The sequence below is a fragment of the Pseudopipra pipra genome, chromosome 8 (assembly GCF_036250125.1).
Source record: "Pseudopipra pipra isolate bDixPip1 chromosome 8, bDixPip1.hap1, whole genome shotgun sequence".
Lineage (NCBI taxonomy): Eukaryota > Metazoa > Chordata > Aves > Passeriformes > Pipridae > Pseudopipra > Pseudopipra pipra.
Genome location: NC_087556.1, coordinates 19,025,284 through 19,038,910, shown reverse-complemented (window position 1 = coordinate 19,038,910; position 13,627 = coordinate 19,025,284). Strand labels below are relative to the sequence as shown.

Below are 13,627 nucleotides of genomic sequence, written 5' to 3'. Positions count from 1 at the left end.
AACACAGAAGTAGATATTTATAAGAGGGTTAATTTCAGCTGATCATTCAACCACATATTACAAATTTTGAGCAAAACCTTCATGTCCCAGAGACTTACCTGCAGAAAAAACGACCAGGTACCACTGTCGCACACACTGGGTGTATCAGGCCTAGGTAATCTGAGGACTGCAGCATTCTTACATTTGTGCCTTAACTCTGTAAACAAGGAGCAGTACTTTTGGTACTTACAGGACGCATTTCTTTCCGTGACTTATGACATCAGGGAAAAAAATCCTCTAGAACTAGAGAAGAAACCAAAACTTTCTCAACCAAACACTGTTGTCCAGCAAATCTTTCCTAATCAAATTTTTTACCAGGATGAAATTGCAAACCACTTCTATTCATTGGCTTTTTATATTCTTCCAAATTACAGCTCCCTGAAGATGAGAACAAGCTTGACTCAGGAACACATTTACTCTTAACCTGCTGACTTCCATTCAGACATGTACACTCTGGATCTGTTCTCTGTGATTCAAGGCTGAAGTTGCTGATGCAGCTCTTGAAGATTTAAGAAGATTGATGTTAGGCACAAGGAGCTGAGCCTGTCAAATCCATGCACGGCCAGCCTACAGCTGGCCTCTTCTTACACCAAAGCCATGTTGATGCCTAGAGTATTGGAGCCATTAGTGCAGCTGCCCAGGCTGCTGGGTGCCAGTGCCAGCTCTAGAAAAGGGAGCATCTGCTACTGGCAAAGACAGGTTGCATGAAAAGGCTAAAGGAGGAGATAATTAGCAAGCTATTGAAGATGACTAGTAGATAAATGAAAACAAAGGTAGTGACCTACTTTCACAGCTCTTAATCACCTTTATCGTGGTTCAGTAGAGTTCTATTCACAGTTGACAGGAGTCCGAGTCTTGCTGTCCATGTATCCAAATCACAGCTTATTTTTAAGGAATGTGCAGAGGGAAGAGGAAAGCAGAGTATACTTTTGTTGACAATTGACCTTTCCCCATTCCTCAGGAAAAGACAGGCACATGTGCTCCACGGGGTTACTTTGATTACCAAAGATTGGTGTATTTTGGCCTGTTTTCAGGGTATCTTTCCCTGAGCACAGAAAGATTAGTATTTGACTCATCAAGTCATGCACTTGGAGGTCAGAAAGTATAACCAGGCAGGTCATCTGTGTAGACATAATGCATCATGAGCTAGCCTCTAATTACTATTGCTTGTTTTCCACAAGCAATTACCTCATCCACTATGGAAGTGTGGGGTGGGCTGAGGACATGTCTCAGCATTCTGTAGGGAAGGAGGCTGTTTGCCATAGGAAGATTTGCTCATTCAGCAATGTAATTCAAAGGAGTTATTAGCAAAGCAGTGTCCTACAAGAAGAAGAAAGTTGATCGTGTAGTTAAAGGAAGACTGGTAAAAACCCGTCTTCTACTCCAGATCCTTCCTAATGATGCTGACAAGTCTCATGTTCCTCATGTTCCTCATGGCTGTCAAGCATCATTCCAGTGCAGCACCCATGGGGCATCACTACTGCAGTGCTGAACAGTCCCAGTGCACTGGAAATCAGGGAAATCTCCTGGATCTGTCTGTTCAAGGGTGTGTTTAGCAGTATGAACGAAAGGGCCTTAATGGCCATAATGTCCTTCTTGTTCTTCCTGGCACTGCCCTGATCCAGTCTGTGGTGCTCAGAAAGCTGCTCTGCCCAAGTGGCTGTTTGCCCTTCTGTATGTAAGATAAGATACTCAATTTCCTTAGCAGGTCAAGGAGGACCAGTGGGGAGAGGGACTTATCAATTTAACTCCTTCAAATTATCCTAAAATGTTAAGCGCCCCCTGCCTGCAGCGCCCGGCCCGTACCTGGACACCACCGGGCTCGTCCGACCCACTTTGCCAGTTAGGGCAAGGCTGGGATTCAGTTCCCGACAGAGAAATAAGATGTTTTCCACACTTGTTACCTGTTGTGCAGTTTAAAAATAAATATTTAGAAAGTGTCTGGGGGGGGCAGCAGGGATGGGATTGTTATTATTTACTGTCAGCAAGTTGTTGAGAACAAATACATTTAATCTTGGCCTGTGCTGTTGCAAAATAGGCCCATTCCAATTTAATTTTTCACAGTTTTTCCATTTCCACTAGGTACACAAATGGCATTTAAATCTATTACCCTATAGTCTCAGGCTCCTTACACTACAAATACTCACTTCTACCATGAAGGATGATTGTGAACGTAAATCCTGAAGTATGCCTCATATACTAATATTCCAGATAGTACAGGGACAAGGGTAGGAAAGAGGGAAGGGAAGGAAGAAAAGGAAATAATATGACCAGTTGTATCAGATCTTCATCCTCACCCATTCCATACATTTTGCCTGCCTTACTCACTATAAAAAAACAGTCAGAAATTAGGAAACATTGTACCATAACACTTATTCACATTAGGGTTGGAAAAAGGCACCAGCATCAACCTGAGAATTCCAAGCTTCACTTTGCAAAAAAAATAGCTTTTCAGAAGGTATGCATACATTTTTTTACAGATTCAAGGAAGAAGGAAGTGTAGGAATGGAGATACTAACATCCTTGCGTACTAATAAGAATGAAAATACTGCAAAAAACTCACTTAACCTCTCTTTGAAACCCCAATATTTTTTTATCTCATGATATTAAAAATAGAACATGTTCATTTTATTAAGCTACACTGCTCTTTGGCATAATCAAGGCAGTTTTATTTGCTAGCTAATATTTGTGAAATCCAATGTATTATGTCAAATTTAATAACTAAAATAACATTTAAAATACAAAAGTTTTCCCCAGAAAAATACTAAAAAATCTAATTGTCTATGTGCACGTCTGTCAGTGTCTCTCACAACTTTGGAGTCCATTGTCTAATTTAAATCAAACTTGACTACAAGGTCAGTCCCACAACTCCTTTGAGATTCAGTCCCCAACCACAGGCTTCCAGTTTCTCTGATTCTTTCATGCTCTGAAGGGTAATTTTTCTCTCCATCCAAAAGGTTGAAAAAACAAGAGTTCTTGGCTATTTCTTCCTACCCATCCACAGACCAGCAGCAGACTCTTCCCCAGTCATCACCAACTAGGAGCTTGGAGGAATTTCTTGAGAAAGAAAGAAAGAAAGAAAGAAAAAAGAAAACCATGTTTAAGAACAAGACATAAATAGGATCAAGGCTGTTTCCTGCATGTGCAGCAATTCGGAGGATGTAATATTCAGGGGAATGTTAAATTTGAAGAACAATGACATAGAATAGACAAAGATTGGTACTTCAAAGACTGAGCTTAGAACTGGGTCCAAACTTTTCTGGAGTTCCATGATTTAGTTGTGGACACTCTAGCCAGATCAGAAACTCTTACACTATGGATGTTAAATAATCTGCTGCCCAGATTCAGAATTCTGAATCTTGTTAGCACATAATGTCATGGCTTCAGCCACTGAAATCTCTGTTGCAGGCAGTGCCACCAACACTAATGAAACCAACCCTCTCCCCAAACTTTCCCACTTTCAAAGCACATAAACATCACATTATGTACTCTAAAGGTGAGTATGCAGAACATCGGGACATTTTAGTCAATATCAAAATGCCAACACTTTTGGAGAAAAAGGCAGGAACTGTTTTACAGTACATTGTAACATCCTGGAGTAGGAGACAACAACAAATATTGCAGCCAGATGAAAGTGCAGGAGGGCGATCAAGTAAACTAAAATACTACTGACTGTGCAAACCGAGGGAAGTTGAACAACAAAGCTGTCCTTTGGCCAAAAGCTTCCTGCTTACATTTTAAGGAGACAGTATCTCCAGTAACTTCTAGGACAGGAGTTATTTCTGTGTTTCAGAGACAGTGTAGCAGCTGCTGAGCTCTACAGTTATTCTGGCCCAAACCTGCTATTTCTCCTGAGTTGTCCCAAACCGAACCAAGAGAGGGACCCCAGTCCCCATGCCCAGCCCAGCCCAGCCCAGCCCCGCCCAGCTGAGCCCGTCCCAGCCCATCCCGGGCCCCGCCTGCAGCGCCCGTACCTGGACACGGCGAGCGCCGTCACCGCCGCGCTCGTCCGACCCGCTTTGCCGGTCAGGGCAAGGCTGGGATTCAGTTCCCGACAGAGAACAAGATGTTTGCCACACTTGTTACCTGTCGGTTTAAAAATAAATATTTAGAAAGTGTCTGGGGGCAGCAGGGATGGGATTGTTATTATTTACGGTCAGCAAGTTGTTAAGTTGAGAACAAATATATTTAATCTTGGCCTGTGCTGTCGCAAAATAGGCCCATCCCAATTTAATTTGTGGCTATGATAGTTACATGTGCTGACGTGCGGCTGTATCAATTGTGTGCTAAATTGGATTTGTGTATTATTGCTTTCTAAATTGCATGCCTAGTTCAGCAAAATTGTTCATCAGTTTTCACTGGCTCTATGCTTAATAAGATGCCCCACAATACCTTGCTGCCAGGATATAATACAGCCCATAATTGCCTAGTAAAAAGAAATTACATAAAGCCCTGGTATTATCAACTTATCTAAATCTGCTCATAACAGAACCAATAATTAAATGCTGTGAACATTTCACATACACATATATACATACACACAGAGCTAACAACATAACTCAATCACAGTTACTTTGGTCTTTTTAATGACTATGTTTTGTATTAATTTTGTTTTCTTTAGTGTACAGAAGGAGATGTGGGAATATTTGGTCATTTAAAATAACTCTGAAATCATCTGAATAGGTTGAGTATGACACTGCTTTGATTACACTTCTCAGCTCTTTATTAAAGAATGCTGTTCCTCTATGCATCTGAAAACATGCACTCCTATGTTCATGTGCAAACAGGTGTGTGTGTCTACACTTCAACAGGTGACTGGGGTCAGCACATGTCTTCTATGATCCTCCTTGAAAAAGGCACAAACAAGAGTGTTCTGTTGTGCTCCCATGGACAGCTTTTATGTCCTTATTTAGAAAATTATTTAAGATATACATCTTATGAATAGCTAAAATCTCAAGCTGTTCAAAGACGTGTATGCAATTGTACCTGAGTAAATAGAACCTGGAAAGACCTACCATGGGAAGTTATGGACAATATCTCAGGAAATTCTTAAAACAAATTAGACTTTTCTACATGTAAAAAGAATCCACACAATGACTACAGAATACTACAGCAATTTTGGAAAGAATGTTAAGTCTTTTGCTTTGACTTACAGCAATCTTTGATTAGAGATGACAATGAAATCAAATATGAAGATACCATAGCCAGACTATCTCACATATGGCATCTTGGGTGTTCTTGCACCTTCCCTAGAAGCATCAGGCTCTGGCTACTCTGAGACATGACAAAAGGTTGGATAGGCATCTGGTTTGGCAGTTATATATACAGAAGCATATTGGAAATATTTTCACATAGCAATCTAAGTAATGTTCTTGCCAAGTTCCATGAACAGCATTTCTGAAGATCTCAGTGGTAATGCCCAATTACTGTATAATATCTTTTTTTTTCTTTTTTTGCAGATGTTACATCTATAGCTTTCTATTTATGCAAATTGCATGCCTAAAATTGAAGTAATAGAGAATGTTTGTAATGAGGAGCACAGCAAATAAGTGGTATAAATTACACATACTAACACTACAATTCCTTTCTCTTATAAAAAGCACTGGGAAAAGAAGAAAGCTGTGCTATTTAGGATGCGCCTTTAAAGCTTCCTGGCAGGTTTCAGCTCTTGTATTTGTCAGAACAGAGAAGTGAGCTTGAGCTGTTTTTAGTACCAGTTGGCACTGTAGACCCGTGGTCTTTTTAACCTCAGCTCTGCGAGAACTCCGGGGTTTCAACTTCAGCTTCACATAGCCTTGAATAAGCAGCTCTAAGCACTAATGCCTGCTTCTGGCCTCCCACCAATTTGATGGACCTCTGACCACTTTTAAGGTAGCAAAGACAACAAACTTCCCTGTTCCAGCTCAGAGCAGGATCTGGCGCTGCCCACTCTGACATTATGCCAGGATACTTCATCACAAGCCATCAGCAGAAGTGCCAAGGGAATGGGCTTCACAGGTTTATGCAGAGATGTGGTCTACCAAGGTTGATAGAACCCATGACAGAGCCTATGAAGAAGCTTTCAGCTTCATCCAGGCAGGATGTCTCCATGAGATGGTTGACTCAGGAATGCTCTCTAATGTAGGGCAATTGCTACCCACCCCTGCTGCTGCTGGTTATTGTAACGCTGCACCCACATCACTTTCCCTTCACACCACTGGGCTCACAGACCCTCTTCTTCCTCACAACCAAACAAGGTTTGCAGCACACAGTCACACTGCAGTTCACAGCCCACCCTGTGCTCATACCTGAGCTGCCTGGCTCTTCCATCACACCTTTCTGTGGTCTGACTCCAGCAGCTTGGTCTGGGTTATTGGTGTATTCGGCCTTCCACAGCTGTGCCAGTGAGGAGGTAAAAATGGAAAAAGCATGGATTATAACAATGAGAGAGAGATGCAGCTCCTGCTTTGATTACACTTCCCAGCAAGGGGTGGAAATTGGGCTTCTAACACCAGAACACAATTTTGCAGTTGTGTTTCTCTGCCACTGTGCTGCAGAGCGTCACACTGGAGAAATGTATGCAGGGAGCTGATGAGGTTGCAAGGCTGACATGCTGTTGAGGATCCTAATAACCCAGGAAGCTCTCCTACCAGACTGGAGGCAGAACCAGCAGTGAATTCCTACTCATGAGAAAGTATGACTTATTAAACAGAGCTGTGAATCAACTCTCAGAAACCAGACTTCAACGTATTTCCAATGGGTGATAGAATTTTTCCTTTCAGAACTACTCCAGAATTGAAAGCACATTTTCAAAAATATCCCTGAATGGTAAAGACTCCTCCATTCAGGAGAATAAAAGTTGATAGGAAGCAAATATTTTACCCTGATTTTCATTTTCTGCCTTGTCCTGCCCTGTTAAGAAAGTGACATGGGTTTTTTAGCAGCTCTGTCCCTCCATTTACAGTTCAGAACTCTGCCTCTGGTCTACGATGAATCAGAATTCCCTCTTCCTTGCTCCCATCCACCTACCCTCACCACTCCATCTGTGCTTCCTGTGATGATGATGCTGCTTATGTCCCAGTCCATCACTTCAGCAAAGCAGCAGCAAACAATACGACAGGTAGGGCTGCAGGCAGTGTTGATGCTTGCAAGAAGATGGCCATTGACTGTCCACAGATACAGGTAAGATCCAGCACAAGAGATAATATCACCCTGTAACACAGCAAAGAGGAAATGTCTCAAAATCATACACTCATCCTCCTCACAACTCTTAAGTGCTGATTAGAAATTGTAGAGTTGCTCTGACTTAAATTCTCACCACTGCTTTTCTTCTGGGCAGATGATACAAACCAGAAAAAGTAAAAGTTGCTTTTTTTCCTCATGAAAAATTCTGAAATTTTTCCACAACAGAAACCTGAAACAACTGTCTCAGATTTAGCAAGATAATGCAGAAACAAAGTTTTTTTACATTTTCCATAAAATCCAGGCTTTTAGTAAAAAAGCAGATTGACAGACTGACCTTGTCAGAGACAGGGACTGGGCACAGGCAGTGTCTAGCACAGGTTCTGGGCTAGAACTAGTGCTCTTATAAATTTTGCAAATAAGCTTTCTCTTAAACAAGGACATGGTGTTCACCTGCTTAGCTGGGAAGCCTTTGGTGATTTCACAATCCTCCTCTGCCCCTCGCAGGGAGCTCACTGTCATCGCATTTTTACACTGCATTTTGCGTTTGACCAATGACCAGCTCTGCATTCAGTGACCTGCACTTCTGATGCAGAAACATCCTCTGTAACTGAATCTCTCCTCTCCGTTCCATGCAGGTGCAGTCTTATCAAGAGACTGCATACAAGGAGCAAATACAAAGGTAATTTTTTAGGGGCAAGAAACACATAGAACTAAGAGCCAAAGCTGCAAGTGTAAATGATCTTATCAAAAGTGCATTTTGATTATTAATTGAAATTCTACCTAACCTTTCCACTCTTGATCCATACTAAGAATCAGCTAAATAGAACTCCACCGGCAAAGTCATCTGATTCTGGTAAAGGATAGTGTGCCCTTAAATTAGCAGCATGCATCTGGTTTGAGTCAACTAACACCTTACTTCACCCCTGCCTCATTTGCAGCCAGGGCTCTTCACACTGCAGGGCAGAATTCTGCAGATAAAAAATGATAGCGTGTTCGAAACAGAGTTGCCAATAATTCAAGAGATTAAATTTCAGCTACCTTATCTGCATGAGAGTACATAATGTCCAAGCATTTGGTAATGATCTACCATGCTTTTCAGGTCTAGACAAGGGATTTAAAACTAACTGAAATCATTAGTTAGTTCAAACTTTTACAATCCTCCTTAGCTTATAAAGGATAGCCTTCTTATCTTGTCTCTACGTGACACAAACACCATGAGGTTTGGATCTATAGATGGAGCTTCTAGATGCTCAAGCAAATACAAAATACAACAATCACATAAGGATTGTTTTGGGTTCTTATAACAGGGTTCTTATTTCACAGAAAAGTACGTGGTTCAGAAATTTATTCCCTTCAAAACTTTGCTTTGAATAATTCCAAATTTTTCAGGAAAAAACTGTTGTTACCAAACATGTAATTTCATGTCAGTCAAAATAATGTAGCAAAATGGAAACATTTTGTTTCTATCTTCACATTACAGTACATAAATATATGGAGAAGAATTAAACAAAAATGCATTTCAGAAGTATTCTGTTCTGCCAACATCAAAAAGAATTTTTGCATCCACAAGAGATAGATCTCTTCATCTTTTTTTCCTTGAAGCTGCAGTCATACTTTCCTAAGGTTTTTCCTCTTTTAAATGAACCTTTCTGTAGACTATTATCCAAACAGTTTAGCCATTTGCACTCTAATAAAATGGAGAACTGCACTTAGATTGGTCACCAGACTGTTCATGGCACAGACCATCTCATTTCTGGACAGCTCCAGAAGAGTAGATACCAACTGACAAGGCCAATGTACTGGCTGGTACATAGAAAGAAGAGGACTCCATCCACTTGGGATCTCAAGTCCGTGCTCTGTGCCAGCCCACCCACTTATTTTCTGAAGGCTTGGCACTGCTTCAGCTGACTTCATAAGGGACCCCCAGGATATTCTAAGCTGGCCTGCTGAAGCCACTGGCCATTTTACACAAACCAGGACCCCTGGAGCTGGGAGCTGAGCTGGCACTGAACAGACCAGTTAATTCCCATCCTCAAATTGCTAGCCATCAGACTGCATGGTTAATAAAGCTCTGATACGAGATGACTGTTTTGGCACAGGCTAAGTAGAGAATATCTGCCCGGTTTCTTCCTGCTATGAACTAAATTTTGCCTTTGTACAGTCTCTAGTACTGGATCTAACCTTGAATTGTATAAGCAGCTGTAACCCTGCTCTAGTGTATTAACAGAGAGAGAAAATACAAATATTAAAGCAACATTTTGGGGAGGTAGAAGATTGGGAAAAAAATCTCATCCAGAGTGTTTACAGTAAAATCCAATACAGAATATTTTCCTATCAATGCACATGCAATTCTGGCCAGGCACAGACCTCAACAGATTTATACCCACTGTTATTAAGAGCTTCCTCTGCACCTGGGTGTAGAAGAGAAAGCAAAATGCCAACACTGTCCCCACAAAGGTGTAAGGTGTTGTCAGCTGAGGTGGCAGACTGCAGCCTAACATGTCTCAGCTGATGTGGCTCTACTGCATGAGTGTCAGGAGAAATTAATGAAATAAAAGGGGCAATAAGGTTATGGGTGAGCCAAGTCCAGGAGGTACCAGGGTAATACTTCATTCTCCATAAACTAAAAGTTGTTTAATCCTGCTATCTATCCATCCAAAGATGCTTCTACTTAGCTACTCAGTCTAAGATGTTGCTTTTAGTGCTCGCCTCTCATCATTAAGAACACTATTAGCAATCTCTGTAGAAAGAAAAAAAATCAATGTATCAGACTCTCAGGATGTTTTTATGTTGGGAAAAGCACCCATTAAATTATCATGAAATGTTCATGGATGCATCAGAAGAAAGATGATAAATGAAGATCTTACTGTTGAGTTGTTGATGGCAACAGAACAGAGGCTTGCCTCGTGGGCAGGAAGTTGGTTTATGTACGTCAGCTGGTTCAGGTCCCAAATGATGCAGGTTCTGTCATCAGATCCACTCACAAAGATGCTGTAGGTTACAGATGCAGCAAGGCAGGTCACTGCCTGAGTGTGTCCATACAAAGCCTGGTGGGGAAAAACCAACTAATAAACCACAGCAGAGGAAGGCTGATTTACTAGGGAACTACAGTCTTACTGTCATGTGCTTAGCAAGAACAAGCAACCCAGTCATTCTTTGGAGAACTGAAAAGGGTAGGTATGAGGGAAAAATCCCAAAAGATCTTAGAGAGAAGCACCCTTGTCCTCAACTCATTGTTGAACAAAGTTGAGGGTTCAAGAGATCTTATGACTTGCACAAGTTGCACAGTGATTCAGGGTCCTTGGCCTACATTTCAGACTCTAAAACAGTGCTTTATGCTCAGCAACAAAAAATAATTTTTCATTCAGTCCATGTAGTTTTAACTAAAATATATGCTTGGAAATTTCTCAATATTTAAAAAACTTTTTGAAATGAAACTTATCAGGATGTATTACAGTGACCTTCTCAGTCTTATTTTTCTGTTTATCTGAACAAATACTAAAATATTTCTAATATTGGTTAAGAAGAGAAACAGCATTTGTGGAGATTTTTGGCTTTAAAGCCATATAGGAATTCCTTTCTCTTTCATCATTACACAACATTCTTTTTGTTGTTGTTGTTTTATAGTTCCAGAGACTTAAGGAGTGCCCAGTTTAATTTTGCCTTACTTATACAGTTTCTTAAAAAAATGCTATAGCATAATTAGCATATTAATAGCATAGATAGAAGGCATGGATTGAAGTATGCTGCTGACAATCGTTTAATGCAGCATTCTCAAGTGACAGCAGTGCATAACCACCTGCTGCATAACCATCAACGACAGTAAAGCTGGCATGGAAACAGAGAAAAAGTCCTTCACAGCTTTCCTGCAAAGCCTTTAAGGGCTGACTTTTTAGCTGCCTTACTTGGAAAAAATCAGACCCACCAGTTTTAATATTAGTTTTAACAGTAAATGCGTATTCCCTGCTGGCTTGCTTTCTGTGATATTAGGGTCTATCTCAGTTAGCATGATGCAGGGGAGCTACATTTCCCTACATGATGTTTGTAGACACATCGTCTCTTCCAGCATGAGACTGAACTTTTGCTGGCTAACGTGCTGCCATTTGCCAAGGTCATCAGGACAACAGTATTCAAACATTAATCCAATGTGAAGAAGCTGAGATGCAGCAGGCTATGTACTATGACCTGCAACTGCGAGGGATGAATTTCAGCTTGTGATTTATTCCATTCCCAAGAACTGCCAACTAAAAATACTGGCACAAAATTAGGTCTCTAACAGTGGTTTTCAGAGGTCAAAAACACTCCCACCTAAGCACGGAAAAGGAGGCTCAGCAGTAACTTTGGACTGGTTGTAGAACAGGCTTTTTACAAAGGACTGGGCATTACCAAGTGCCTGTACTTGGGAACTGCACAAGAGTGCTACAAAAAAGGCTGTGACAAGACAGGTTCAAGGGCTCAAAACTTTCTTTCCTTCTTCCATAGCATGAAAGAAAACATACCCACTGTGAAAGCATCCAAATTGCCAAGTCAAGCCAAGCTAAGCTCCTGCACAAGTTTTATTAAAACCCTTTTCTCTTTTTTTTAACCCATAAAGATCCTACCCAGCAGTGAAGCACTTGAAATACAAGCTAAGTGTGGAAGAGAGGAATAGACCTGAACCCAATTATAATATCAACTTCAATCCACCAGTGTCTCAATGTATATTCATTGAAAAAAGTCACATGCTTTTGGCTCTCTACCATCTTCTCATCTCTCTGCAAAGACTGACAGGTTTTCCCTTATAGGAAATATCCTGCAACATATTTGCAGAAGGAACTGTGAGGCCTATCTCCAAAGTATTTTAACAAATATCAAAACACAAAAAAGAAGACTAGCTTCACTGCAGGAATGTTTAGCCCATGAAAACATAAACCAAGTTTGACCATTCAAATTAAGTGGCCGACAGGAACGCAAACTTCACAGCTATGCTCGACACCTTCCTGAGAGGTCTGTGAGGCAGACAGCACATCTTGCCCAGACGCTTATCCCAGTCTAGTGTTTCGCTTGGTCCAGAAATTCTGGGGACTGGATCCACTCTGCTCATGAATACTGAGGGAACTAGTAAATTGCATGGATCAATACTGAGGCTATTATGCTCAATCTTTAGTGTTCCACAAAACTGTGGAAGCAGATCCCACTAGAGAAGGAAAAAGCTACTTTTTCTGCTGAAATATAGTTTCTGTACTTTACTACATTCCAAACCAGAATGTGTAGGTCCCATGAGACAGCTGATAAGTGAACAGCATCCACTTTATAGCACATCAGTTTTTCTTAAGCAAAGCTCACTCTCTCAGGAAATTTTTTTGTTCAGCAGAAAAAGCAGCCACCATGAAACAGTGAACTACATGAAAGCAGCAAGTAATTCACTGGAAGACATTTAGAAGCATAGTTCAAGTTTACATCCATGCCAGACAGTCATAAAAAAAAAAAAGCCTCTGCTAGCAAAGTGAAGGAAAAAATACAGAATTTGTCATTGCATGATCTCATACCACTTTGTGGATTTTGGGTAATACCAAATTAATCATAGTAGAACACATCAGCATAGATGATTTTACATTGCTAAAGAGAAAGGCATTATATTGGAGATAAAAAACAGCCTCTTCAGTTGCCTGAAACTCAAACTGACTCCCTGACTAGTATTGTTCGGATATTGATGAAAATTACCGCTTATGCTTTTCTCTGCTGCTATTTCTTCCATTTCTATGTCCATGTCCTGATTTGGAGTGATAACTAGCTGCATTAAATGGTCATCACTGAAGGTCTTATCTCATATTTCTGTCTTCTACAGCAGGAAACTGCTCTAAACACAGTTTCCCTGCTCCCCACACAGTTTCTTGTGTGTTTCAACACACAAGAATTTGAGATAAATGAAAATCTAAATACTTCTCTGGCATCCCATCAGACAGTGAAGTTTTCACATCAATTAATTACAAACAAAATATGTTTTGGCTTAGGGTATGGAAAGCACTGAAATATCATCTGAATATCCCTCCAGAACAAATGAATAGAGAAGCTTTTAACACTTGGAGACCTTGTTGATCAATGAACCCTTTGATAGTTTGCCTAAATACCAGAGTTATTTAGGTCTCTTGATTTCTTCAGGGAAAGAAATCTGCTGCTTTTCAGATATGACAGTGGTGTACTCTAGCTTTACTTGTAAGGCTGAGAACTCACCATAGCTGAATTTTGCATAAGAATCCACTTTTTTAAAATGAAATAGCATATATACAGCTGGTTGATGACTATAGATGATCTCCAATCAACAACTAAAGGGCTTTCGATAATGAGAACACAAAAACCATATCGATCTTATAGGTTGCACCCCTACTTTATGGAGTGACAGATAAATCTTCTGTATTCTGAATTCGGGTTGAGAAAAAAAGAA

General features: G+C 40.6%; 1 protein-coding gene across 1 annotated transcript in view; it reads right to left on the bottom strand.

The window, feature by feature from the left end:
• Window positions 1-2,064: 2,064 nt before the first annotated feature.
• Window positions 2,065-13,627, bottom strand: part of WDFY4 (WDFY family member 4) — a 130,382-nt gene continuing 118,819 nt past the window's right edge. Inside the window, exons 58-62 of the mRNA XM_064662793.1 lie at window positions 10,071-10,250; window positions 7,048-7,230; window positions 6,327-6,414; window positions 4,014-4,125; window positions 2,065-3,096 (exon numbers count right to left, since the gene is read on the bottom strand). Of these exons, the coding sequence (XP_064518863.1) occupies window positions 3,030-3,096; window positions 4,014-4,125; window positions 6,327-6,414; window positions 7,048-7,230; window positions 10,071-10,250 (630 nt within the window). The 3' untranslated portion in view covers window positions 2,065-3,029. The remainder of the gene's footprint in view (window positions 3,097-4,013; window positions 4,126-6,326; window positions 6,415-7,047; window positions 7,231-10,070; window positions 10,251-13,627) is intronic.